This window comes from Rhea americana, unplaced genomic scaffold (genome assembly GCF_003343005.1).
Source record: "Rhea americana isolate MKP2758 unplaced genomic scaffold, rheAme1 scaffold_22, whole genome shotgun sequence".
NCBI classification, from domain to species: domain Eukaryota; kingdom Metazoa; phylum Chordata; class Aves; order Rheiformes; family Rheidae; genus Rhea; species Rhea americana.
This window is the reverse complement of record NW_028186329.1, coordinates 2,349,412-2,376,090: the sequence shown is the minus strand read 5'-3', so window position 1 is coordinate 2,376,090 and position 26,679 is coordinate 2,349,412. Positions and strand designations below refer to the sequence as shown.

The window sequence follows — 26,679 nt, the reverse complement described above, 5'->3', positions numbered from 1 at the left end:
CGGGTGCCCCCGCCGGCGAGGCCGAGGCCGCCGCCCGCGGCGCCGACGCGGCGGCTCCGGTTTCGGCCGCCCCCGCTAACGCCTCTCCGCTCTCTCCCGCGCAGCTGTCCTCGGGGCGGTGGCCGTGTACCTGGTGATCGGCTACGGCGCGTCGCTGCTCTGCAACCTCATCGGCTTCGCCTACCCCGCGTACATCTCGTGAGTGGGCCGGGGGCGGGGGGCGGCGGGCGGCGGGGGGAAGCGCGGTTGCGGCTTCAGCGCCGCTCCCGCGCCTCTGCCGGGGGCGCCGGCGCCCGCGCGGTGCCGGCTGAGGAAAGCGCCGCTGCCCGGCGGCAGCTCTTCGCGGGCCGCGGCCCCGGCGGCGGCGCTGCGGCCCCGCGGGCTGCTGCTCGCCTCGCTGTGCCCGCCCGCAGCCCTCCCTGCCGGCTCCGCGGGCCCCGGGCACTCGCTGCGGAACAAGCTTTATCCCCGACTGGCGACCGCTGCGTAATAAACTGCAGACGGCAGATGTTCAGCGATTTTCGTACTTGAAAATCTCTTCCCGCAGGGCATTATGCTTCAGCTTTGACTTCGTCGCTTTGCCATCCTTAGTAGGACGTTAGATCACTCTATCTTACTTGCTGCAGTAATGGGATTTGATAAAATGTACATTGATATTTCTAGTCGAGGCCACTCTCGGATGTGGCAGGAGGGCACTGATGCAGCATCAGCATATGTTTAACGCGAAAGTGCTGCGTAAGAGCTGCATTAGGGAATGGTATTTACTCCAGAATAGCCTGGCTGATGAGTAGGTGGGAATGAAGACACTGGAGTGCCCTTTTGGAGTAAAAGACTTCAACATCTCATTTTCCAAAAGATGACACAGAAAGTCTCCTTAGAAATTTTAAGAATAGCTGATACCTTTCATGGGCATTAGATTTTTAAGTTATTATGGTAAAATGGATTTCCTGGTAGGTAAAACCACAGTGGAGTATGTTGCAAAAGACTTTAGAAATGTACTGTATAAGAACTTCTGTGTAACCAGGTATGTTCATAACGTATTCCCAGCTATACTAACAGATTGTTAAAACACAGTGTTTGCCTTTTAAATATGGTGCATAAATGCAGTCAGCAACTTAAAAAATATCTCTTTGTACTTATCTCCTGAGCAATAGAAAATACACTGCTTTGCTTGTTCCTTCTGTTATGTTTTTTCACATATATTGAAGATTGACTCAGATTCTGACAAGATTAAAACTACATTTTTAAAACATGATTGCAGTGTTTAAAACTATAAAACTTTTTTTTTTCTAAAAGCTGTCAGTGGTGTACACTAATTTAGAAGATTATAGGGCAAGAACAACTCCAGAGAAACTTAGATCTTAATTTTTTATAAAACAATTCATATTTAATTTTTTTCATTAAACTGTATTTTTACTTTAAGGTTTTATCAGCCTGTAAGGCTTCAAAACCTTAAAATAGTTGCCTGGGAATTATATTTATGCAATAATTCATGTCTGAGGTCACTTCAGATATATTTTTATAAAATATTTATATAAAATGGTTAAAATTGTTTTAAAACTTGGTTTGGGGACTATATTTTATACTCAAAATCTGCCTTTATACTATCTGTCTTTGCACACGTCTTCTGATTATGTGAATATACAAATGAGCACAGACAAGAGTTGCATACTGGCGGTTTTGTTGAATAAACTGATAAAAGCTCTTAGAGCTGTGAAGGCAAGATAGTACCAAATAAAATGCAGATAATGAGTTTTCTCCTCCAGTTTCTTTCTGCTTCCAAATCTGGAAGATTTATTTTACTTTGACTTTATCTTTGTGTGATATGTCTACCATTCTGCATATAGGAAGATGTTTTAAATTTATCTCAATGTAAAAAGYTACCTCTTTTATGTTAGTTCTGTATTTTCTTTAGTGGTGACTGCATGTGGCATGGTCCTTGACTACAAATTTTACTTAAAAAATACATATAACATGCACATGAATACAATGCCATTTCTGGCTTTTCCACTTAATGTTCTCACTTTAGATATCTTCTTAATGGTAAAACATTTTTGGGAGAAAATTAGTTATAATCTTACACTAAAATCTAATTTAAAACATTTAATCCATCTTGGTGGGTTTGGAACTATGTATCCCATTAGCCATTTAATAGCATTATTTATGTGTTGGCAACATGTACTTCTTTTTTCCATATCAAAATTAGATTAAATATATCTTTATTGCTTGAAGTAAAACCTGGAGCATTATTATTATTTCTTTCTGTATGAAATTAAAACAGGAATTACACTGCTGAGTGTTCCTTATGCCAGGGTCTTTCATGGGCAGCCTGCGGATGTGGTAGCCTGCTGATGATAGAGATGGGCTTACACCCCTTACCCTCATGCCCAAATGCAGAGCTGGTATGCAGCATTTTCCCACCTGTACTCGTCTGCCCCAAACCTGCTGGCAATCCAGCATGGGTGCAGAGGAAACACGTGGAAGGAGTGCTAATGTGCATGTATTTTCATGGTCCCCATCTGCCTCCTCTTTTGGGGGGGGGGGTGAGGTGCATGAACTCAGAATAGGAAGTACTGCCTTTGCTAGTCTGTACAGGGTTACAGGGTCAGCCTGGCAGTAGGGAGAGATGGTCTTCAGTCTGCTCTGTAGCATGGGCTGCTTGATTGTGAACAAGAATCCTTTTTGGTATGCACTCCTACACTGGGCTAAACCATGATAGGATAAAGCTGAGTTACTGGAGAGATTCCTGCTTCCCTTTCCACTGCTCTGGATCCTGTACTGGAGTTAGGGTGCTGCTGAGCGCTGTTCCCCATGCTTGCAGACCCAAAGCACAGAGTGCTACTTGGGATGGTTTGCTTATTCCTCACTTCTATTCAGTCTGGTCCTCTTGAAAAGACAGTAATTGAGAATAGTMGGGGGATTTGCTTCCTAGCTTTGGGCAGAACATCAGCTCAACTGAAAATGTTCTCAAGTGACTCTTCCTGTAAGTAAAACTAAGTGCTGCAGCTCCTAGAAGAGGTTGGGGAATAGAGGCATAGACTGAACATATTACACAGAGTGTTATGTGATGTTTACACAGGCATTTCAACAATTGGACCAACTGTGAAACATCTCAGGAGAATACTGAAAGGGAAAAGCAGATTACTTTTTTCCCAGATAACTTACTGTCTTTTATTATGAAATAGATTGGTGTATCATTTCTGTATTATGTTTGATTGATTTTTTTTTATATGAGAAATAACTAAATACTTGGTTAGGCTTCTATCTTTTCAGAAGAGCAGATGTTCATCAAATGGTGGGAAAGGTGTCTGTGTTCTGCAAGAGCAGTGAAAGAGATCACACCCTGTCCTTACTGTTAGGCTAAAATGCCAAACAGGCCACTGAATGAGTGACCCATTACGCATGTTCCAAGTCTAACTGTCAGTTTAGGATTTCAGTTTTGGATTACATTGGTCATGCTAGTTACTGTCCATCCTCTCTGCTTGCCCAAAAGAAAGAATAGGAGACTAAAAACAAACCCAGAGAAGGATGCTCAGATCAGATTTTGGTCTGTTCATATGTGAAACAGGAACCATTCTGTGGATGTGCAGGTTTCTGCCCAGCACGCCCTGTAGAATTACGCAGCTCGCTTACCATTTGTGCTGTTCGCTCTGTGGTGTGCAGCAGGTGCAGACGTCGGTGAAGCAGCCCTGGGGGCTGCAGCCCCTTCCTTGGGCCTAGCTGATAAGGTGTGCGTGACCTTCAGTGTTACGTGATACCGCTGCAGCTGTGCGGCTGCCCGATTTCGCATCGGCCAGCGCTGCGTCCGCCCCAGGGAGTGCTACCGAATGCACAAAGCCAACCCGAGGCCGGGGGGGCGCACTCCCTCCTTTAATACTTGTGACTGTTCCACACAGGCTCAGCTGTTTCCCTTTTCCCTCTCCCTCCACCCCCCTTTGGTGTACACATTTAGCTTTGCTTTGTGCCAGTCTATGGTGGGTTTATACATGAAGGATTTTTTTCCCCCCTCCAGTAATACAAAGTCTTCCGGAAATCCAAGTCTTTTATGCCATGTCATCATCAAGGGCCCACCCATGAGGCTCTTATCTAGGCAAAATTGAAAAGTTTTTTTTTTTGCAAGCAAAGGTTTATCTGGCTATGTCCCAGAAAATCAGAATTAAAGTCTGTCAGAAAATTCTGGTCCTATTCCTGCTAATTCTGTTCAGTGCTCCRTGAAGAAACAAAATAACTTGTCTTAAACTGAAATACAATATTCACTTGCAGGCTTTTCTGTCTGCAGTAAACTGGCATTTAACTTTTCCACAAATGATAGAAGCAACTTTTATATGTTTACTGAGCTTTAACTGCACAAGGGAATAGTCAGCCTAGATGGAAGAAATGAGTGTTGGCAGTTTTAAGTAACTGCCAGTATTTTCATTGCTTCTCTAAACTTTCCAGAGTTAGCATGTTTAACTGTAGCTCCACCCACAGCCAGTGGTGGTTAGCAGCTACCACCAAAAAAAAAAGAAAGAAAAGAAAAAAAAAAAGAAAAGAAAGAGAGGGCAGGAAGGCAGTCTGATGACTAAGAAATGCGTGCAAAGGATTTGCTGAAGTTTCACAAGTGCTGTCACATTAGTTTAAAAATTGCCAAGATGAAAATGGCTTTAGGCAGTGAAAATGCCTGAACTAACTTATTACTGGTGTGTTAAGGGGTGAAAAGCAATATAGCACAATCATACCTCTACTTTGGCTAATTTATGCTTTGCTTCAGTTTAGCTGTTTTTGCTATGTACTGCTCATGTGATTTTACGTAAGACTTAATCTAGACTGAGTATGGAGATTCARTTCGAGCCTGGAATTGAGTATCCTTGTGGTCTTGAGTCCATTTCCTAGTTCCTTTGCCTCTTCCATGCCTCTAAAATAGGAATGGTGATTTTTCTTTGGTCAAGGATGCTTTGAACATTTAAAATCATTCATGTGTTTGTTGAGAGATAGGACAGTGAATTTGTTTTCTCTAAAAGTAACTTAGGAGAAGGCTTTCTTTTTTTCCTACATGGAAAATGCTGCATGGTACATCAATATTATTGAGTAATGTTCCATTATTCTGTATAAAGATGATTTGAATGAGATGATGTAGGTAACCATATTCACAATGCTCAGTTTAAATAAGAGCAGAAAGTTTCTAAATATGCCTTAATTTATACTTTTTCCCATCCAACACTCTTTTAATGAGGCTTCAAACACTAAAAAGTATTTTAACTTTTGTATATGTTCTGCCAGTYACTTCCCCCAAGCTTGTTAGCTTTCTGTCTTTTAGGTTTAAGAGAGTTTAAAATAAAAGTTCTGCATCTATGGTTGAAAAGAAAGCATATGATCTGTCCAAAAGATAGCAAGCGGTCACATACTGGAGAAAGCATCTAATACAACAATAACTGTAGGAAAATTAGAATTCTTTTCCATATATTTAATTTAGCTAAAAAAGATGAAGATCTTTGTGCTACAGGTCTACAACTGGAATTAAACTAATTGAAAGATTTCCAGTTTCAAACTAATCTAGATACTATATTTAGGGAATGAAGATAACGTTTGAGACATAATAAATACAGGCACTTTAAAAGATCTTCTTAGTCAAGATACACTGCAGTATTGCACTCTGCATGCACTATTCTCTCTTACTGAAGTGATCTCTGGATACCTGGCTGATACAAGCCTACAGATGTTAATGAAATAGTTTGACTTACACAAGCTGGGGTTTGCTGGAGTATATTTCTAAGATACCCATCCTTATGGAGAATCACAATACTTCTAAAATTTCATGTATAGCATTGCTAATTCTAAATGCTGGAAAAATTAAGCTGGACTCAAAAGTGAGATTAGAAAAAATACTGGATTATTGTTAGTTGCAGTTTTTATGTTCGTATTTCTTTTGGTCATGCATTTTAGTTACATTTTAGAGGTCTTTCACCAGAGCTATGAAACTCCTAAACATAGGAGAGCTGGCAACATCTTGCTGTTCCAAAAGGAAGGGCACCTACTGTCATTGTGCATACAATGAACAAGATACAAATTTATATTTAGGGAATTTTTGAATGAAAATTATGAGGCTGCCTTCTGCATTTAGGAAAACAAATATTCCTTGAGATTTTTGTGTGTGAGGGTCTGTAAATATTAGATAAAACGTTTATATTTAGAATTTAAATAGAACTGAAAAATAGTCTTAGAGCTGTAATAAAAGAACACTTGAATATAGTCCCCACCATGCAACACWGGCTGACAGGAAAGCCTAACTTCTAGTCTTTCTGTGTTGCTAGAAAAATATAGCAGAGGCCCATTCCTTCTCTACTCAGTAAACAATAGTACTCTGTTTGATCTCTGGCTTACCCCCTAAGCAATACCAGCTGTGGAGAGGCAGTCACTGAATGTGAAGTATTGTTTTTCTTCAAACAAAATCGTCTGTCACAAATACAGAGGAAGCGAGAAGTGTTGTGTCTCAGATTGTTAGCACGTGGCTTCCTTTTGTGGAAATGCAGCATGTCTGTACTACAAAGGTAGGGTTTAGTTTTTCTCTAAACTCCCTGGCTGCATAATGCTTGTCTTCCCTGTCAGCACCTTGAGGGAAGACAACCTGAAAGACTTCTGTAATATAAACAGAATTAGACGTTACCAAAACAGGGCTAGCAGACCGTAGCTGTACTCGTCTGACTGCTAATGCGAACAAGTACAGCCAAACTGTAGAGCTAGTAAAGCTTAGCGGGAGACCGCAAGCACAGGTGAGCTCCACGAAAGCCAGCAGTGACTTTCCTTGCCTGCATTAAGGATGGAAGTGCAGCAAATACCCTTACTTGAGAAGGCACACAAATAGCTTTTAGGGACGCGGTAAGCCGGACTGTGCTGGGTACCGCTGCTGTGCTGCATCGCCTGCATTGCCCGGCCGGTGTGCTGGAACAAGCAGTTACCTAACTGTTTGGTAGATAGCCCGGGGAACTGATACAGGCTAATCTACCCTGGCAGAAAAAGTCGGGGGGGGGGAAGGCTAGTTTTAACTTGAGTTAAAACTGGGGAACTGATCTATCATGTGGCCCTTGCTCCAGCACAAGACAGTGGGTAAGAATAAGCAGAGAGCAATGAGGTGACAGGACTGCTGCTTTTTTTTGCAGGAATCTGGCTTTGTGCTGAACTTAACATGTAGTTTGTAGAACTTGCTTCATTGGTAGACAGTGCACTGTGCTCTTCTTGCAAGCTCTGTCTCCATTCTTGAAAGAAATGAAGCTGGAAGACTTTGTACCACTGTTTTGGTATTTGGTGTTGCTTCCTACTAATACCTGGCACTTCATGGACAATGAATCCTTCATAAGTTCATCTGCTGCCATCTTCTGGATACACAAGAATTATGAGAGTGGGAAGATGGCAGGCTTGCACATATACAAATACTGCAGAGTATTTGGCAGAAAGATGTTTTCAGGATCTGGAAGTGCATGGCTCTACCAGTAGATGCAGTAAGGAGGAAGAAAGATGGAAGACATAAGGCTTTTAATTTCTGTATGAAAATGAAGAAGATAAAGTAATAAAGCAAATACAAATAAACAGGTACTTCCTTCACTGAAGTGATGCCAGATGTTATAGAGGCAGCCTGCCAAGATAAGTCTGAAATGAGGATGACTGGGAGGTGCCAAAATTAGAAGGTCTGTGTTTACAGCTGACTGTTGATCCCACAGGGATGACTGGAGAGCTAAAAGTAAATTACTTTTGAATACCAACAAACTGCTTCAGAGAGTTGAGATGCACTGGTAAGCATAAGATCTAGAAGTACAGAAAATTTCAGTAATTCTAAGTTAAAGCAAAAAAGTGCCATGCACAACTAAGAGGGTCAGAAATATGCCTGCCTATTCATGCAGTGTATCACTGGTTAGAAAACTGAAGGAAGGGTGAACAAAATGGTTTCTCTTAACTACAACATGAGCACGAGTTTAGTTTAAGCAGTGCACATGGGTATGAAATACACAGGTTGATGCATGGGTGGCTTATTGTGCACCAAAGATTTCTTGGCTTATACTGGAGGCTTATGTTTTATCTTCTGTATTGAGCTGTGTTGCTGTACCTTTGTAAGAGTCATCAGACAGGCCTTACAGATTGCAAGGTTCTGAGTGATCACTTTAGATAACACCAGACTAATAGATTTTGGCATGTCTGTCTTGATTTCTGGCTTCAGCTCAAAAAAGCCCAGCCTCCAGTGAAATTACAACGAACTTTTTCTGTGAGTACTGTATGTGTGAATTAACACTAACAATAACTTGTTATGCTGGAGCTAATTTAGGAATGTGTAACAGTCTCTTCCTGGAAAAAGATCTTATTTTTGTAAAAAGGAGCCAGATGCTTTATGTGAATGAACTGAACTCGGCAACTTAGGAAAATTAGACCAGTATATATTATTATCAGGTAGGAGGAAAAAATAATCACAGTCGATCTAGAATTCGGTTTGACTGATTTTGAGACACACACTGTCACAACTGAACTGGTATTCTGAGACTGTAGTTACATAAATGAATTAATTACATAAAGCCCTAGACTATCAGAGAAAATGGGAGCCTCAGCACTTCTTCTTTGGCCTCACCAGTTAGCAGGTTATTAGGGAAGAGATCTTGCTAAAATGAACCCAGCCAAGAAGTTTACAGTTGGATCACCATCTGCCCGCTCAAGTGGCAGTGCTGGCCCGTGGCAGCTCATTTTTACTGGAGAAACATCTGTTTTTTAAATAGCTGAGCCAGAACATTCACTATCCAGTCTACTGGAAGGTGTTCACAATGCCTGTGTGTTACTGTAAATAGTTGTTTGAGGCTTTAAATGAAGTCCTCTGCAGTTATTGTATGTGCAGTGATAAAAAGTTGACAGTGTATTTCTTCTTTTCTTTTTAAATTTGGGTGTTCTTTTCTTTTTGTTAGGAGATCATGTTATGTGCTACTGAGACTGACTTGTTCTTAATGATATACAAATAACCATTGCAAAAAGGCTGTTCTAAATCTGACTCTAGTGCTAGTGTCTCATGAACTSCATTTATCTCTGAACTGCATCCCTTCACTGTCTAATGGAGATTGCATTTGGAATATTACATTGATCGATTCATGATTTAAAATGGAAAAAAAAAATGTTCTTGGTTGAAGTAGTGTGCATGACACACCATCTCCTAAAGTCAGTTGGACAGAACATTACAGAGGTATAATAGCTTCTTATAGAATAAGTTACTAAAGTTTAGTTTAATTATAGTGAGATTCAGATATTGAAAGAACAGTTATAAAAATATATTTCAGATATTTTACAGAAATACATTGTACATGCTGATTCTTGAATATGAAGGATTTTCTCTGACTTGCTCTTGAAATATTATGTAAGTAGGAGAGTTTAGAGATAACTTTTTGTCCTTTTATTTTTAAATATAGAAGAGCTAGAATATGGATTCACACTGGCACTGTCAGCTGAAGGACATATTCTTCCTTATTCTTAGGCAGCATAGATCAAATACTTGCCTTTCCTTGACCATAGTTAACACTTTCAGTCACTGATGGCCCTGTTTCCTTCCCCTCCCAGCTAAGTGGGATTAGGACTGGAGACACTGCTAACAGATGCAACGTATATTTTTACTTCTGAGCTGCCATTGCTGGCTGATACCTTAGTGGGTGTGGTAGGTGTCTGCCCGGTGAACTTGTCCTATGATATCTAGACCAGATCATTACAGGAGGAAGACTGGATTGTGCACTGAATTCCAAAGAATGCCAGAAAACAGCATCTGGATAGTGCTGGATTTAACACCACACATCAGATGGTTAAACCAGATGATTTTTTTGTCAAGCTGTAGAACTACTACTTGTGAGCAGTTGACCATAAAAGTGTCTTGTTCGTAATTCCTTTATCACTGATAAAGGCAAACCTTATTTTTGAGACTTCTGAGCACTTCCAAGAGGAAGAATGAGAAAATTGTAGGATACATGTATAACACAGAAGCTCCAGTGAAAATAACTGTTCTCAAGATCAAGTAATAATTTGACTTTTGCTTGGCTCGGATACAGGGCAGCCTTTCTCTCCTCCGAATTACTAATTAGTGGTCCTGTGATTCCTAAGCTTAAAGGACAGGATTTGGGGCTGGCTTATTCTCTGTGTGGCCAGCATTCATATCCCTAGAGGGTTGGTTTTATTATTATTATTTTATTCCTATGTCCTTGGGGTTAGTGTTTTCAGTGTTTTTCTCTAATGCCATCGGGGCTTGTAATTCATGGTTATAAGAAAAAAAAAAAAAAAAGAACCCAAACCCTTAGATTTGCATTTACTACTTCAACACTTGAAGATTCACAGCATTACAGCTTGACTGAAATTTGCAAGATTGGCAGTGCTTCCTAGTAGGTGCTATCAGGACTCATTCACAGATGAATACTTTGGAGCAAAGGCTGCTGTATCTTGATTTTTGGATGAGTGGATATGTTGTAGACAAATGTTGAGCAGGTATCCCTATGAAGCTGAAGTCAACAAATAGCTGACAGACAGGAAAAAATGTCTATCATCTGCCTAACTTCTTAAGTAACTCCACTACTTTTTTATTTATTTGTTTGTTATTAGGGAATCTTTGTTTAAGGAACTACAGTAGCACAGTGAAAGTTGAAATGGGGCACACCCATAGCACAGCATTTATGGAACTCTTAAAGGTCAATCATTGCTGTAAGAGAGAGAATAAGTTAATAAAATGCCTTATTAGCACTGCAATCTCATGTAACCTGCCCTTAGCATTGGAGATTCTAGCTTTTTGATGAAAATGTCTAATTTTCATGATTTCTAAGATGGCTTTAATAATGTCAACAAAAATTAAATGATGTCTCCTTAATCTGTGGATGGCTTCAAACAATGACTGGAAAATAGCAAGACTGTTAGCTGTTTCACTGCTGAGCATTCTCTCTCAAATATCAAGCTAATATGACTATTGTGAAATCTCAAATATCCTTCAATATAAATGCCTCTAATGAAGAACTTGTCTGCCTAACCAAAATAATTCATGCACATAAGGCCTGCAGCAAATTTGCTGTAACACTGAGAATCTTTGTAGTTAGTTCTGGTCTCTCCTTTATTTGTCCCTTTGCTCAACACTGTAACTTCCCTATTAGTTTCTTGCACCTTTTTTCTTCCTTTCCAGAAGTGTAGTTTCACACTTACTTTGGAAACAGCCCAGATGAGCAACCCTCTCCCTCACCTCCTGTTTCTTGGGGAGCTTCCTATCCAGTAATACTAGAACAGCTGAAAGAGAGGTGCAGGCCTAGGAAAAAACATGCCTTAGAGTGGAGGGCAGGAGCTAGTGAAGTTGGCACTGCCTTTGAGGAAAGTGCCTGGAACTACTGTTTCCTAATGCAGTGTTGTTAGGAACAGCAATAAGCAGACCTGCTGCTGTCCACCTGCAGCAAACCGGTTTTTCCAGTTGGGCTGACTGTTAAAGTCGGTACTTTAACAACCACACCTTGTTGTGCTTAATAGTGTGGGGCAAGGGCTGTTTCTGTCCCACATAGAGGACCTTGCTGACAGCCACAGGTTCTAACTGAGAGAATACGTAAGTATAATGCAAGTGCCAAATCTTCATATTGCATTTCAAATTAATTCAGCCCAGTAGCTAAGCCAATTCAATGTGTGTTCGTGTGGTGGGTATGTCAGTACTTTTTCTAAAGCATGTCACATGATTGATTTTTTTCTTAACTTACAGAACTAGAAAGTAACRCACTCCAAAGGGTTTGTGAATTCACAAAGCAGGAAATGTACTCACAGACAGCTATCTCTCTGTAATTTCCACTCTGTAAATTTCCTAACTCTCTAYCTTTATTACAGATTTTAAAAAGAAAACTTTACACCTTTGGCACTTCCCACAGATGTTGCTTCAGCAACATGTTTAATATTAAGGGAATAAAAGTATAAGAGAATTTAAATGAAATTCATTAAACTGAGTATACAAATTTTAACCCTATGGCTTGAGTGGAGAAGATAAATGCTTTTAATACTCTCAAGTTTCACATTATCAAATTCACCCTGCTAGCATTTCCTTCTAAAACCCCATGCACCTGTACAAGCTGGGAGCTGACCTGCTGGAAAGCAGCTCTGTGGAGAAGGGCCCTGATGAACAGCAAGTTGACCATGAGCCAGCAACATGCCCCTGTGACCAAGGAGGCCAGTGGTATCCTTGGCTTTGGTATGGTTTACAGAAACAATTTTAGGGTTTTATATTTATAATCTACAAACTAATATCAAATTTTACGCTCAGTGCTATTTTACATTTTAATGTGTAATGAAATTTATCTAAATAAATACATAATCCCAAATGGCTCATCATAGAATCAGTAAGGTTGGAAGGGACCTTCGGAGATCATCTAGTCCAACCCCCCTGCTCAGCAGGGTCACCTAGAGCATGTGAGACAGGGTTGCATCCAGGCAGGCCTTGAATATCTCCACAGAAGGAGACTCCACCACCTCTCTGGGCAACCTGGTCCAGTGCTCTGTCACTCCCACAGGGAAGAAATTCCCCCTCACRGTCAGGCAGAACTGCCTGTGCTTCAATTTCTGCCCATTGCCTCTTGTCCTGTCACATGGGACAACTAAAAAGAGTTTGTCCTCGTCCCCAACATCTTGAGTACTGTGTCCAGTTCTGGGCTCCCCAGTACAAGACAGGTATGGAGCTACTGGACAGAGTCCAGTGAAGGGCTGCTAAGATGCTTAGGGGACTGGAGCGTCTCTCATGAGGAAAGGCTGCAAGAGCTGGGCCTGTTCATCCTAGAGAAGAACAGAAGACTGAGGGGGGAATCTTATGAATGTGTATAAATATCTGAAGGGAGGGTGTCAAGATGATGGGGCTGGACTCCTTTCAGTGGTGCCCAGCGATAGGACAAGAGGCAATGGGCACAAACTGAAATACATAAAGTTCCATCTAAACATAAGGAAAAAAATATTTATTGTGAGAGTGATGGAGCAATGGAACAGGCTGTCCAGAAAAGTTATGGAGTCTCCTCTAGAGATACTCAAAAGATGTCTGGACAGGGTCCTGGGCAATGTGCTCTAGCTAACCCTGCTTGAACAGGGGGGCTCAGACTAGATGATCTCTAGAGGTCCCTTCCAACCTCAACCATTCTGTGATTCTGTGAACTTCTTATGGTAGTAATCTAGGACTTAGGAAATCTAGAATGTGCATTTTCACTGAAGCTGTTTTATTGTTAAAACTGTATAAACCTGAACGATATTCTCCTAGAAGCCAGAGAACAGAAAGGCATTTAGTCATTAAATAGGAAATCCAAGACTTTACTAGAGATTGTTCTGCACTGTTCTTACTAACATAGGCTACATCATAATTTGAAAGTCCCATAGTAGTGGATTTATAGAGCAAAGCAGTTGCTGCTGCAGACATGCAGTCCACACTATACATGTTTGGGGGAGAGGTTACTTTGCACAAGCTCTATCTTGCTTCCGTGGAAGCAAAGTGGAAGTGCTTGTTAGTAGTAAGAGCACATCATCTAATTTACCTTTTCAAAAAGCAATCTAGCTCACATACATGATCAGTAAAGATATTTAAGAGTCACTTCAAAATCCTGAACTGAATTTAAAATGTTAATATAGATGCATGCAGAGCTGACCAACACTTTCCCCTCTTCTTTCTCTGTCCAACTAATTGATAAGTGAGGAGGCTTTTTTTTTTTTTTTTTTTCACTAGGAATAACTTATTTATCTTTTCTTTAAGCCTTACATGTAGAAAAAGGCTTTGCTATTCAAAGGTCTGTCTGTATGACAGATGCTATTTAAGACTCTTCTGTACAGCATATAGAGTAATTAAATTACGGAAATTCACGTTTAACAACAAACCTAAGAAATAAAAACCTCAACATTGTAGATAAAGCCAGCACTACTGCTCACTTGTTTTGTTTTCTTCACAGAATCAAGGCTATTGAAAGCCCCAACAAAGATGATGACACACAGTGGCTGACTTACTGGGTTGTGTATGGTATTTTCAGCATAGCAGAGTTCTTCTCTGATATCTTTCTGTCCTGGTTCCCTTTCTACTACATGCTAAAGGTAGGTTAATTCATTTAAACAAGATTTTTTGATGTAACTGGTTTAATGTTCTCAGAACAAATAGATGAAAACAGATATCCCTGGAATCATTCCTGGGTCACACCTTATTTTTAGATGCTGATTATATGTAATTTGTTATTATAACACTGTGAAAGTAATCTTCCTAAGGCTGATGGTTTTGTGAAGCAAGAGGAGAAGCAGGGGTGGATGGCAAGGAAAAAAATGTGTTGTTTTAGGAAACAAGAGGCTATTACAGATGTACAGTTGAAAGCCAATATATGTGTATATATAGGATATATACTCACACTGACAGTTCAGAATTCATACAGTTCATCTTTAGATCTTTTCTAATATCTTGGTGATAAAAAGAAAAAAAAAAATAAGTRTCAAGGATTTGACATGCCAGCACAACACCCTTTCTGAAGAGCATGCAATTGAAATTCAGGCTGACCTAGCAAGTGAAGACCAAGCACTGTACCAGAAATACCACATTTACGTGTAGTGGTGGCACAAACAGTAAGATRCTTTTCTCAGTTCAGCAAAAAGCAAAACAATGGAAGGAAGCATTTAAGACAAATGCACAGCTTTGTAGGTTAACTACAGAAGAGACATACACATAAAAGTATTTGCTGTCAGTAGTGGGGAGAAGGAGAGATTTATTTTTGTGTTGCAAAGGCAGGCAGAAGGCTTTGGCTGAGAATCAGAAAGCATTGCTCACTGAGTAGAGGGATGGGAGAGCTGGCTTGTGGGGAAAAGGGAAAAGCCCACAGCTTGGCACTTTGAGTCYCGCTGTGACCGAGACCTCTTGTAGTGTAGTCTGTGGTGTCTCTAGGTTTTGTTTGTGATCTTATGAAATAGAAACCCAGATATGTCATACATGCAACTTTCAAAGTTTCTTTCATTTTTCAAATATATTACATTTGCATACTGACATTCATTTTGTACAGCTTGTAGCTTGTACTGTGGGCTGAGTCTTGGCTACTTGCAGTTTCTGTGCACCTTGATATGCAGGACTGAGACTCTGATCTTAGGTGTTCACATATTTCTGCAATTCAGAGCTTAAGCTCTGCAACCTCAAAGCTTTAAGTGCACTAGGAGTTTTTATGGATAGATACAACGCATGTTGAAGCACTCCTTTGAAAATATGTGTTACGATATTTGCATATACTTTTGTTCTCCAGCTGAGAACTATTTTGGATTTCTTTCTTTTTTTTTTTTTTTTTAAGTAATGCTTATTGCTTATTTTCTATTCATCTGTTCATCTTCACTCTATTCATCAAGCACAGGAAGTATGTACAACTCACAAAAAAAGGTTTTGTGAGTATGTAATCTGCTTCCCTCTTTTTCAGTGTCTCTCTTGATTATTTAATGATTTTTTTGGCATTAACACATTGTAGTCAAAGAAAGTAGCAAAGGTTATTCTAAGAGTATTCTTGGAAGTGGGAGAGAAAGGAGACTCCAGAGCCTACTAATAGTTCCTTTTTCAAATACTAAAATAGTATTTCAGAACAGAAATCCAACAGATACTTCATACTGGTTATGTTATATAAAGTGCTATTAAGAGGTACTTGGTCAAATGAAGTGGGAGTTTTCATTGTGAGGATAGTAGCACTTCAAATGGAGCAGACTGACTTCAGGGATTTTGACTTCAAGACAGTGGTTCTCTCCTCTCACCCCTGCCCCCTGCAATTAATTACTGATTTCCATAAAAGCTATTTCACTTGCATGAAAATGAACACCTTGTTTTAATGATTGAAGTAGTCAGCTGAGTTCACATCTGCAGTCATATAAAGCATGTTTTGGGTTTTAATAGTATTCTATCTGTAGAAGCACAGAACTGATCAAGGTATCGCACACCATGTTTCCTAGCTGCAATCCCTTGTCTGTTGTAGTGCAGAAACTAGTTGAACTCTGTTTTGGGCTACCAGGGCAAGAACAGGTACTGGCACCAGATCCAGGTGTTTTAAATCTAGCTCAGGTCCCTGCATAATGGAAGTAACTCTGTTCCATGAACACAGCTCCTTCCCATGGCTGAACTGCAGGCACCTATAGAGAATACCTTTTTCCCCCCCAGTTAAAACTTTTCAGTCTGAATTTTCTCAACTTATTTATTTATTTATTTAAAACAAACTGTATTAGGTTTAATGGTCTATGTAACTTTAAAATTTCACAAAAGGCTAAGGAAGAATAAACTAGGTTTAGCAGTCTGACACACTCAAGTTTTGAAAAGACTGAGATTTGCAACTTTGGTACATATCCTTTTGAAAATACATTTAATCATCTGCTTCAGTGAATTTCAAAAGTAATAGGTATTTGAGAACAAATCTATAACTGGAATAGATTTAATTTTTCCTTGACTAGACTGACAAGACTAAAATCAAAATGACTAATTTTGTTTCTAGGCAAGTAAAAGTAACTTTGATTTCTTTTAATTTCAGAGGAAGTTGGACTTACTTACAGCTGAAATATTTTCTAAAAACAAAGGAGAGCTATGTAATATCTATGTATATTGAGACAAGCAAAATAACTTGTAGTGGTTAGCCAGTTATTCTTTATAGGAGGTAAAATCAATATACTTCAGCTTTAAATGAAAGGCAACAACACATTATCATGTATACTTTATGCTATATTATGTCCCAAATAAATACAAGCTTTTGAAAATAAGTATTCCATTACTTCTTGCTTTTATTTTCTCTGAAYGTGCTTAATGAGACTACAGCAATTGCTACTTACTAATGCCATATTTTATTGCATGTTGAATTATTCCTTTTAATTGAAATGCCCCTGCTAGGCATTCTCACTGGTAGGTACTTTGCTTTGAAACACTTTTAAAAAAAATCATTTCTTTCTCTTCTGGGAAAACATATCTCTTTAAGCCACTCAGACAGTCATGACCACATACTTGAAAGAAAAGAAAGCTTAAAGCTTACCTAAAAGGATGTTAAATTGCTTTAGCAAAATCTTCCACAGAATGCAGTTTTCTCCACAGGAAACAGCTGAATTTTCTAAAGAGACGTCTTAACGAGATATCTCTCCACCTCCAAATATATCATAAATGGGGAAGGAAAAGTGGCCTTAAAAAACAAACAAAAAAATTTCCTTCTGAAGTAGTAGGTTAAAGATCTTACTTCAAGAGATGGGCATAATAGAGTAAAATATGGACTTGCTGTGTGTAGTGAAAACTAGGCCAAAATTTCACGTCAGAACAGCAAAACGTGTAGGATTTTCCATCTCAATATCCCTTATCAGAGGAAGAGCAGAGGGAAGATAATCCAAACTATTTGGAAGGCTTACTGAAGAAGATTATGTGGTTTTCATCATTCAAAAAAATTTGTATTCTTTTTGTTAAACTCACATTAGAACCTTCCTTTTAAGATAAACTCTATTACCCCTTTTAATGGTAAAATTCTTGTTTAGAGAGTCTCTTATGTGACAAAGTAACATTTGGATGTGGCTTTGTCTTTGCAGTTTTCCAGCAGAAAATCAAAAGTATGAGGGGAAGGAAGGAGACAGAAATGTCTAGCTAGACAGAGTGGATTTCTGAAAGGATACTGTAATTAAATTAGTTTCTAGGAAATGCTTTTATGTTATGCAGAATACTGGAAACCTCATAAATAAGTAAAAAGCTTTGCTTATGTTTTAAAAATGGCTTTCTCTCAAAAGCTCTGGTGCATTAATTGAAACATACCTTCACTATCTCTTTGGCCACTGGAGATACTGCTATGTGAAAACATGTATACTGGAAAACTTTTGAAGTCTAAACTATTAAAAGTAGTGTTATTTGCCAACACTACTGGACCGTGACATTATCACTTTCATTTAAATGAAGAATTTTAAATTACTTACACTTCTATTATAGTTTAAATGATTAGTTTGATTTCTGTTTTTGGTATCTACCATATGTGTTTGTGTGTGGTGTTTTTCATGAGGAAAAGTTAGATTTTGTGTGTGTGTGTGTGTGTGTGTGTGTAGGGGGAGAGGGGTTCTTTCTCTCTCCCCTCACAAAAAGCTATGGAAATCCTCAAGTGCATAATCATGTCTAAAGCAAAAGCAAAGCATATTTTGTCTGAGATTGTGTAAGTTTGATTTGTCTTTTAAGAAAACACCAGGTGGTCTTCTCTGAGAAGCTGTTCTGCCTGGAGAACAGGCGTTCTGTGGAGAGGATTGTGACATCTGATAGTGCTGTACTTTTTGTGTCTAGAAGGAACTGTACTATCGCTGAGAAAATATGCCTAATTTTGCTAAAGTCTTACCGCTGCAAAACGTTTTTGTATATAGAACATGTTTTTGTATATGTTTGCTCAGAAGCAAATTTAGCTGAGGGATTTGCCATTCTTTGAATACTTTGATCTTGTTTGCATAGCTAACTTTGTATTTTGTGTAACAGTGGAACGGAAGCCAAATAAAAAGTGGTCAAGTGGTGTAGACAGATATTTGTAATACACGTAATAATGGTCTTTCCACTCCCCTTTTAAAGATTTTTTTCAGATTTCAGATCAGTACAGCCCTCCTCCTTTGTCCTATCGATAAACATGAAATTATTCCAGTATCAGGTCCATTATATGAAACAATACTGATAGGCATACTTATTAGGCTGTGACTATGTAAAATGAAGGTCATGTACTGCTATAAATCAAGTCTGTGACAGAGATAAAGAATTCTTGACAGGTTACACCTTCTGTTTCCTACCTCCTTTCCCATAATAATGCAGATATCCTTGTTCCATGTAGTGTGGCTTTTTGTTGTGGTGCATGGCTCCAAGTCCTTCCAATGGGGCAGAGTTTCTCTATCATCGAATTATCCGCCCTTTCTTCCTGAAGCATGAAGCTCAGCTGGACAGTGTTGTTAAAGACCTGAAAGACAAGGCTGCAGAAACTGCAGATACCATCACTAAAGAAGGTGAGGAAAAGACCATTCACTAATCACATCAATTAGAAAGAGTTCACCTTTGCAACCCTTTAATATTAAAATTCTTATTTACTGTCTCTGAAAGAAACTTTTGTAAAAAGATTATAAAATTTTAATGGAGAAGTTAAATTTGGATGAAGGTATCGAGAAAAGAAGGTTGCAATCAACTTCTAGAAGTGTGGTTATACTTGATGAGAGCAAGCTATTAATTGTACAAAACAGCTAATTAGCTTGTGTGTCTTTCCAACATACATATCCTTATAAATACTCTCTGACAGGTCAGCACATCCTCACAAGATACCTTCTGTAAATATGGTGATTGTTTCAGTGTGTTCTTGCATCTGCTAAAATACCATCTTGAATACCTGGTACTACGGAAGAACTGCCAAACAGCTAGTAAAGCAAATCCTTGAACTCCCAACAAACATCAACATGTAAAATTACATTTTCCTATGTGTTTAAGTGTTTGTACTTTTCCTTCTTCTAGAAATCAAAGGATTCTGAGCCAACTTTTAAATAAGTTAAAATTTTCATTTTTTTAGAATAACCTCTTAATTGTGTCACAGTCTGAAGCTTGCTTAATTTCTACTTCTGTTTCTTTGCATTCTAAACTGGACTCTTATACTCTAAAATGTCTGATGGTAATTTTACAAGTAAGAAAAGGAAATGTGTTAAGTAGCTAAAGTAAAGGTTTATTTAAACTTAATTTGAAAATTTTTGAGAAGAAAATTCAAAGCACCTTAAATAACTTTTCCCCCAAACACCACATGCAGTGTGATTTCCTCCTACCTAATTTGCCATTTTTTCCCTATTGGTATTTCAATGATCTGCCTTTCTCTAGTATTCTTGGAATTTTTGCTGTCTAACCCCTACGGAGTCACTATTTTTAGGGAGATATCTTAAGGAATATTCTTCCACCTTGAACACGGGATTCGTCTGCCTTCATTCTATCACTTACTTCTATTTTGTATTTTTAGATAAAAAATTTGCATATATCTTTTTTAAGAAATCATATCCACACACATAGACATGCATTATGTTAGCATTATTCTAGCATTATTACATCAGCTTGGTAATAACTTCTTGCTATGAATCTGAATRTTCTAAAATTGCAAGTAGCCCTATTTTCTCCTTAAAATAGTAGTAAGACAGTCTGTGCTCTTTATTGTGTTGCTTCTCATGTATGGTTTAGATTCACTGTACAGTGAATTTTTGAAAAGCCTTACATTATCAGTATCATCTATCTATCTACATACATGTACACGCATGCATGCACACATATTCTAAAACTATTATGTTTCTTTTGTAACTTGAGAGGAAGATACAATTTTTATGCAGCTCAAGAACACTGTATAGGCCATTTGGTTTGTATGCCACTAAAATTAAGCCTTTTTTTCCCCCCTGCAGCCAAGAAAGCAACAGTGAACTTGCTGGGTGAAGAGAAGAAGAGTACTTAAACTGGATAAAGAATGTTCCCCTACCATCTCCTTTATAAAGCTTGATGTTACTGGGGACTGTGGTATAACTTTGATAATGTTGCCTTGGAAACATTTTGGTATCAAAGGAATGTGTTGTAAGTTTGCTTACTACTTTGCTGTTGTCTGTATAGAAAGTAAGCATTTTTATTTAAAAGCAATGCAGTGGGCAACATCTGAAGCTTATTGAAAATATTTTGTCTGACTTCATGCAGAAGAAATCTTTCAGTAATCACCTTCTGCAAACATAAATAAAAACTATATATCCCACAGGCTCTGCACTTTAGTTGTCTCTTTGTGCATGTAATTACTCTTAACACTTTAACTGTGGTGTGTCTGGTAACATAAAATTTTTGTATGAGGAAAATACAGCCTGAAAGGATTCTCTTGAAGATGCAGGGAATTATTGAGAGGTGACATAATGGATGTATTCCCCATTAATGAAGTTGTAAACGATGAAACTGTTCTAGGCACCTGCTATAAAGATTATTCACTGTTGCATGTTTCATTGTAACTTACAGTATTTGTTACAGTGTGTGTATTCTTAAATGGATAGATACTGAATATAGGAAAGAGTAACTTCATTCAAGTGATCCAGCTTACATCAGTGTGAAGTAATTTGCCAGAAATTGAAGCATTAATGAGAGCATAGAATTACTGAAGTACAACTCCCTGCCTTTTTTTGCTAAAAGTTGTCATCTAAAATTGAAAATAGAGTGCCTTGTAAGATCAACTCAAAAGTACAAACCACTTTTCACTAAGGAGTGGTATTATTACAAATACTTTTTTCTAAAGTCCTGTTGAAATAGTTGCTGCCCTGGATGTCGATCCCCAGAAATATATCAATAATTAGCATCACAACCTCTGTGAGCATTTCCACTCATTAAAAAAAAAAAAAAAAAAAAAAAAAAAGTAGTCTGTTCTGACACTAAGAACAACTCTGCATGAGCACTAATCCTTCTTGAGGAAAAGGGATGCTGTTGTCTGAACTAGCTGATCTATTCCTGATCAATCAGTATCAATGCAAGAAAGTTGTTAAAAGAATATATTGTTTTGCAATTCATGAAATAGAACTGAATTCAGAATATGGAGAAGTTTAAGCTTAAATTTTTGATACGATAAAAAGTGGTTTCTAGGTCCACTATCCTAAATTGATCAGGTTTTAAGATAGGTACTGAAGGCTTTTGACTTTCCACAACAAGCTGATATATAAAGACTTTCCCTCTTAAGTTTTCAGGCACTAGAACTATAAAAGAATGAAGCATGCACTATTATTTAGCAGATCAGTTTTACATTTGAGAGATACCTATATATGAACAGACATAATAGTGTCCTAAGAGTAAGCTCTTTAGGCTAAGCTGGAAAACACAGCACTGACTCTCTAAGACAGCACCTACAGCTGTCAAAGAGCATCTACAGTAGGGAAGTAGGAGATTCACCAAGCATCATTTTCTGTCCTACAGCATACACTGTTTGTCATTTGAAGGAAGAATACAGAATACTGCAGTATGCAAATGAACACATTTGGCTGGTTACTCAACGACAGCTGTTTGTTATGAATAGATGTACTGCAAAGAGTAAAGTTTACAGCAAAGCTGTGGATGTGAAAAAGGAGAAAATTCTAAGAGTGTCACAATTTAAGCAAGCTGATTTCTTGTCCTAGCTTCCTCTGTCTTTAGCCCACTGAACTTTGCAATCCATACTAAATCCTAATGCTGTATTTTAAACAGTTACATCCATAGCAGTCATACAGGGTCAGTGTAATTTAGTTTCATAAAATAAATTATATAATGATACTTACACTTGAGACTGTATTTGATCTAGGTACAAAGTACTAAAAAGACTGCTTCTCTAAAAGTTGTTTTTAAGTCTGAGACTTTAAAAGACTATCCAGGTCTGTGGCAGAGACAAAACCTAATTCTCAAACAAATCATCAGTTTAAATCATCARTCTTTAAATCCCATCATTATTAACGAGAAAAAACACTTTTAGGTAAGTAGGTGTTAGAGTGAACATTCATTTACACTTCTCAGAGAACTTAACAGCTGGGCTTTATATCAACTTCCTATATTTACAACCCAGTATTTCTTGATCCAACAGCTCARTTTGTGCTCTTTATCAGATTTCTACTTGAAGGCAGAACTTCAACCTGTTTGAAAGTTGCTGTTAATGTAACTTGGTCTCATTTGCATTGTTGCAAACTCAAATGACCATCTGCAACATTCTTGGGCTTTTACAATGATTCAATTCTGAGAGCTAAGCATATCATGTCCTTAAAGAGTGATTCTTTTATYGAAGACTGAGAAACTTCTGGGAAGACTTTAGTTAAAAGTAAAGATGCAGGACTAACTGTGCTTTCTTATTAAAGAGTATTTTCTGCAGCAAGTTACCCTTTTCTGCAAATAACTCCACTGGGCTGGCCCCTCATATCAGTGCTCTTCTCAAGGTTGTCTTCACAATATTTATAGGACAATGTTAATAGACACTTCYACTCAATGTCTGTGCAGAAGTTGTATATGCTAAATAAAAATGGATACAAATAAAGAGATTCTGACAGGACCGGTAAATTGCTTCAGTATTTCTTAAGAACCTTATACCTCAACACATGGATAAACCTAATTAGTTTAAAAGGCGGAATGTCTTTACAGGATATTCACTTTTCTACCTAAACTTCATTACTGCGAAACTACTAGGAACTTCTATAAAAGCATGATGGAAGCACTTTCACTTTATGACTAGATCTCATGGTGCAATGTGGCTGTTCTAGAGCATCAGACTTTAACAGAACAGTTTGGAAGACACACCTGAACAGTGAGCACCATAACAGACTGCCAGTGCAGCACAGCTTTCCAGACTTCTTAGCCTTACTTTTCTGAGGAATTATCAAGGACTAGGTCCCAGGAATTCAGGGTCCTTTAGAAATGTACACAGGAAACAGTATAAACTACAGGGATTTCAGACTATTCTTTCCTCTGTTGATTTGCTAGCCTTCYGTAAGTGTTACAGATAAACAATACTGCATAGTTATTGACATGTGGGAGTGGTTACACTTACAGTTCTTTCTGCTTAAAGTTCATATAGAACATTTCTTCCAGATTATCCCATACATTTCCAAATTCAGCAAGCAGAATAAAAGTTCTTAGGCAGTGAAAGCAATAAAACCCCCACAATGATACGAACACCACTAATGATACTAAAATAAACCTGAAATTATTAAAACAAAGCCAGATAGTTCACAAAGAATACACCTTCTTGTAAGGAGTGGAAGATGTAACTAGYATTTGCCAGGCCAAAACCTCACAACTTTTTTAATCTGACAAACTTAAAAGTGCCTTGAGTTTGTATTCCAGTCTTGTCAATTTTTTACAATAAATTGTACTTTGTACAACTATTCTGAGAAACAATGTAAAAATATTATGACTAATTCCTTAATCCTCCCCCCATTTCAGTCTCAACCAACCATAACTTCCTTATGCACACAAGGAAGAACAGGGTTTAAAAAAATAAAGGACAAATTCTAGGTCATTCTACTACATAGTATTATGTTGTTTATTTAGGYTCAACAGTTATTTGACTACAGGTAAAGGATAACAACTTTAAATAAGTTGCCATTACTAAGAATACAATAAATACATTTTGTCCTCTATCAAATCTTAGTGGGAAAATTATGTTGATAAGATTTGTGATTATTCAGAGACATATACATATTTCCTATACACTACATGTTCTGCATGAGTGAACCTCAGTCTTTTATTTCCATCCAGTGTGACAGTATGAAGCACTACTTGGASAGTAACAACCTGAAAACCACTAAGGGAATCCTCAGATGTACAGCCATACTGACATAGCCTGTGAGGAACAGATCTCTTCATGTCCACAAAATAGTAAGAAATGCCTGAGGAAGAAACTCAGTGACTATGTGAACTCATGAAATAGTGAAGTAAAAAATAACTGAAGAGGAACTTACTTGAATTTCGCAACCCGCTGGAAGGATTTTACTGTAGGCAGTGGAATTCCACAAACAAAACCACCTTATAGGTCTGCTGCTTTTTATTATTGCATCCTTGCAGGAGAATACTGAAAGCCTAAGGACTTCAATTAAACATTTAAAGTTCTGCTATCTGGAAAAAAATTATAGAGAAGATAAAAGCGCATGCTGTTTCATAAGAAGCAGAATTCCATTGCATTCTACTCAGTTCCTACCTGGAGCTTTCTCTGCTTATTCCCACGTCCCAYGCTACCAATTATTTCCTTCCCATCTCCTTTATGCCTACCACCACAATCCAGTCAGCATCTTTTCAGGACCTTGACAGAAAACGGGTAATTTTGTAGTTATTTCACCAGATCTAATCTGTACCTACTCTGAAGCTACRTACATGCCAATATACTAGATGCAGCTTGGCCAAAGCAAATTGCCAACCTGGAAGAATCCATGCTCATTTTCCTTGCCTCTTTTTGTTCCATCCAGGACACAGAAAGTTCCTTCACTGGAAGCACTAAAGGAGTGTCATCTCTCAACTTAGCCACTGAACTTCTTGACTTACRGGAAGTCACTATCTCTGAGAACTCTAGTCATTGCATCATTTCAACCAAAACATCAACAGACTCAAAAGTTATAAAGGGATAGATGAAGGCAGCATTTGTACTAAGCCTTTTTTTGGAAAAGGGGCAAAAAAGCCCTCTCCAGAAACCTATACCAAGAGATAAAATAACCTAATGAAAGCCAGTCTGTAACAGAAAGAACTACATTAAGACATAGCTATGGCTGCAGCTACAGACAGAAAGAGAACTGAACAAGTGAGACACTCCCATCTTTCGTGCTCTCAGTACAGCCCACAAATATATAGGCTGCCTCAAAAGAAAGTGTTGGCTAGAAGGAGCCAATCATTAAGCATACAGACACCAAGAGCAGAATATATACAGAGAGATGCTTAAGAACAGCTATTTTTTTCCCCCAAATCCTGGCCTTTGTAAAATCTGCTTCATGACTGAAGGTGAAAAATTACATATGGCAATATGTTATCACTTCCCAAATTAAAATACATTTCAAAATACAATTTAAAACTCACTTTATATCCAGAAYTGAATTATAGTTGTTCTGATTCTGCTACGTCAGCTACTTCCTTAGATCTGTATCTCTGAAAAAAAGTACCTACCTCACAACAGTGCTTAAATTCTCATGTTTTTACAGTTGATCTTTCCTTGTTGTTTGCCTGCATGTTCAAATCTGCTACTTAATGCCTATTGTCAGTTTTCCTATCTGCTGCTGCCATAGGAATTATTATAGGCACACTGATTTTGAGATCACGTGTCTCTTTCAAAAGTTTAATCTTTGACTAGGTACTGAAATACCAACACAGGAACATAACAAGTAGGTATATTTTCTTCAGGAGAGATACTAGCTTTAATATCCATATTCCTTATCTCAAGAGAGAAATTCCCACTCAGCAATCCATGTCTTTGGCAATATTGCCACCTACAGGAAACCATAGCTCTCCTTAGTGCTATTTTAGTAATTCTGCTTTTCTAATCAAATTCTTAAGAGAAGTAAAAGCTAGACAGAGTAAGTAATATTGCCAAATACCAAACACCTTAGAGATGTCCATTACCTGCCATTTTTTTGTGGGGGGGGAGGGGGGAGGAAGGTTTTCTACTGATAGCATTGAGATCAAAAATTYCAGTGTTTTTGTAGCATCCTTCTCCCACCTCCATTTCTGCTAGTCCACAAATAGACTGTGTGTGATGCAGAACTGTCCTATTGTCTTGTTTTCCACAACTAAAAGTAAAATGCCAGAAGACACTTTCCTTAYAATGCCAGAAATGGTCTGAAGACATCAGTATGCCCACAACTGTAACACCATAGATACCAGGGTACTGAACAAATTGATTTATCTTTCTAAACAAAGAAAAAAAAACAAGACTGAAGAAACAAACTCAAGTTCTGAGAAGTCCTATAGGATTTAACATTTTTTATAAATATGAGTTACTAACAATCAAAAGAGGGAAAAAATTGCACCAAACAGCTTAAATCATCAGCATCTATGTCACTTCTATTTTATGATATTGCATTCAAATTTTTACAGAGAAATAGGAATGCTGCAGTGTACAAGTAAGACTTCCATTTTATCAATCAGACTTTAACAATCCTTTTGTGTCTCTGTTCACTTTTTTTTTGGTCTGAGGTAAGAGGGAAATGTTAGAAAAGAGAGCAGGAAATGGAACTGGTAGGCCTGCATAA

General features: G+C 38.2%; 1 protein-coding gene across 1 annotated transcript in view; it reads left to right on the top strand.

Moving 5' to 3' along the window:
- Positions 1-23,008, top strand: part of REEP5 (receptor accessory protein 5) — a 23,717-nt gene extending 709 nt beyond the window's left edge. The window contains exons 2-5 of the mRNA XM_085305326.1: positions 80-198; positions 13,920-14,058; positions 18,789-18,957; positions 20,374-23,008. Coding sequence (XP_085161452.1) covers positions 80-198; positions 13,920-14,058; positions 18,789-18,957; positions 20,374-20,423 — 477 coding nt within the window. The 3' untranslated portion in view covers positions 20,424-23,008. The remainder of the gene's footprint in view (positions 1-79; positions 199-13,919; positions 14,059-18,788; positions 18,958-20,373) is intronic.
- The last annotated feature ends 3,671 nt before the right edge of the window (positions 23,009-26,679 follow it).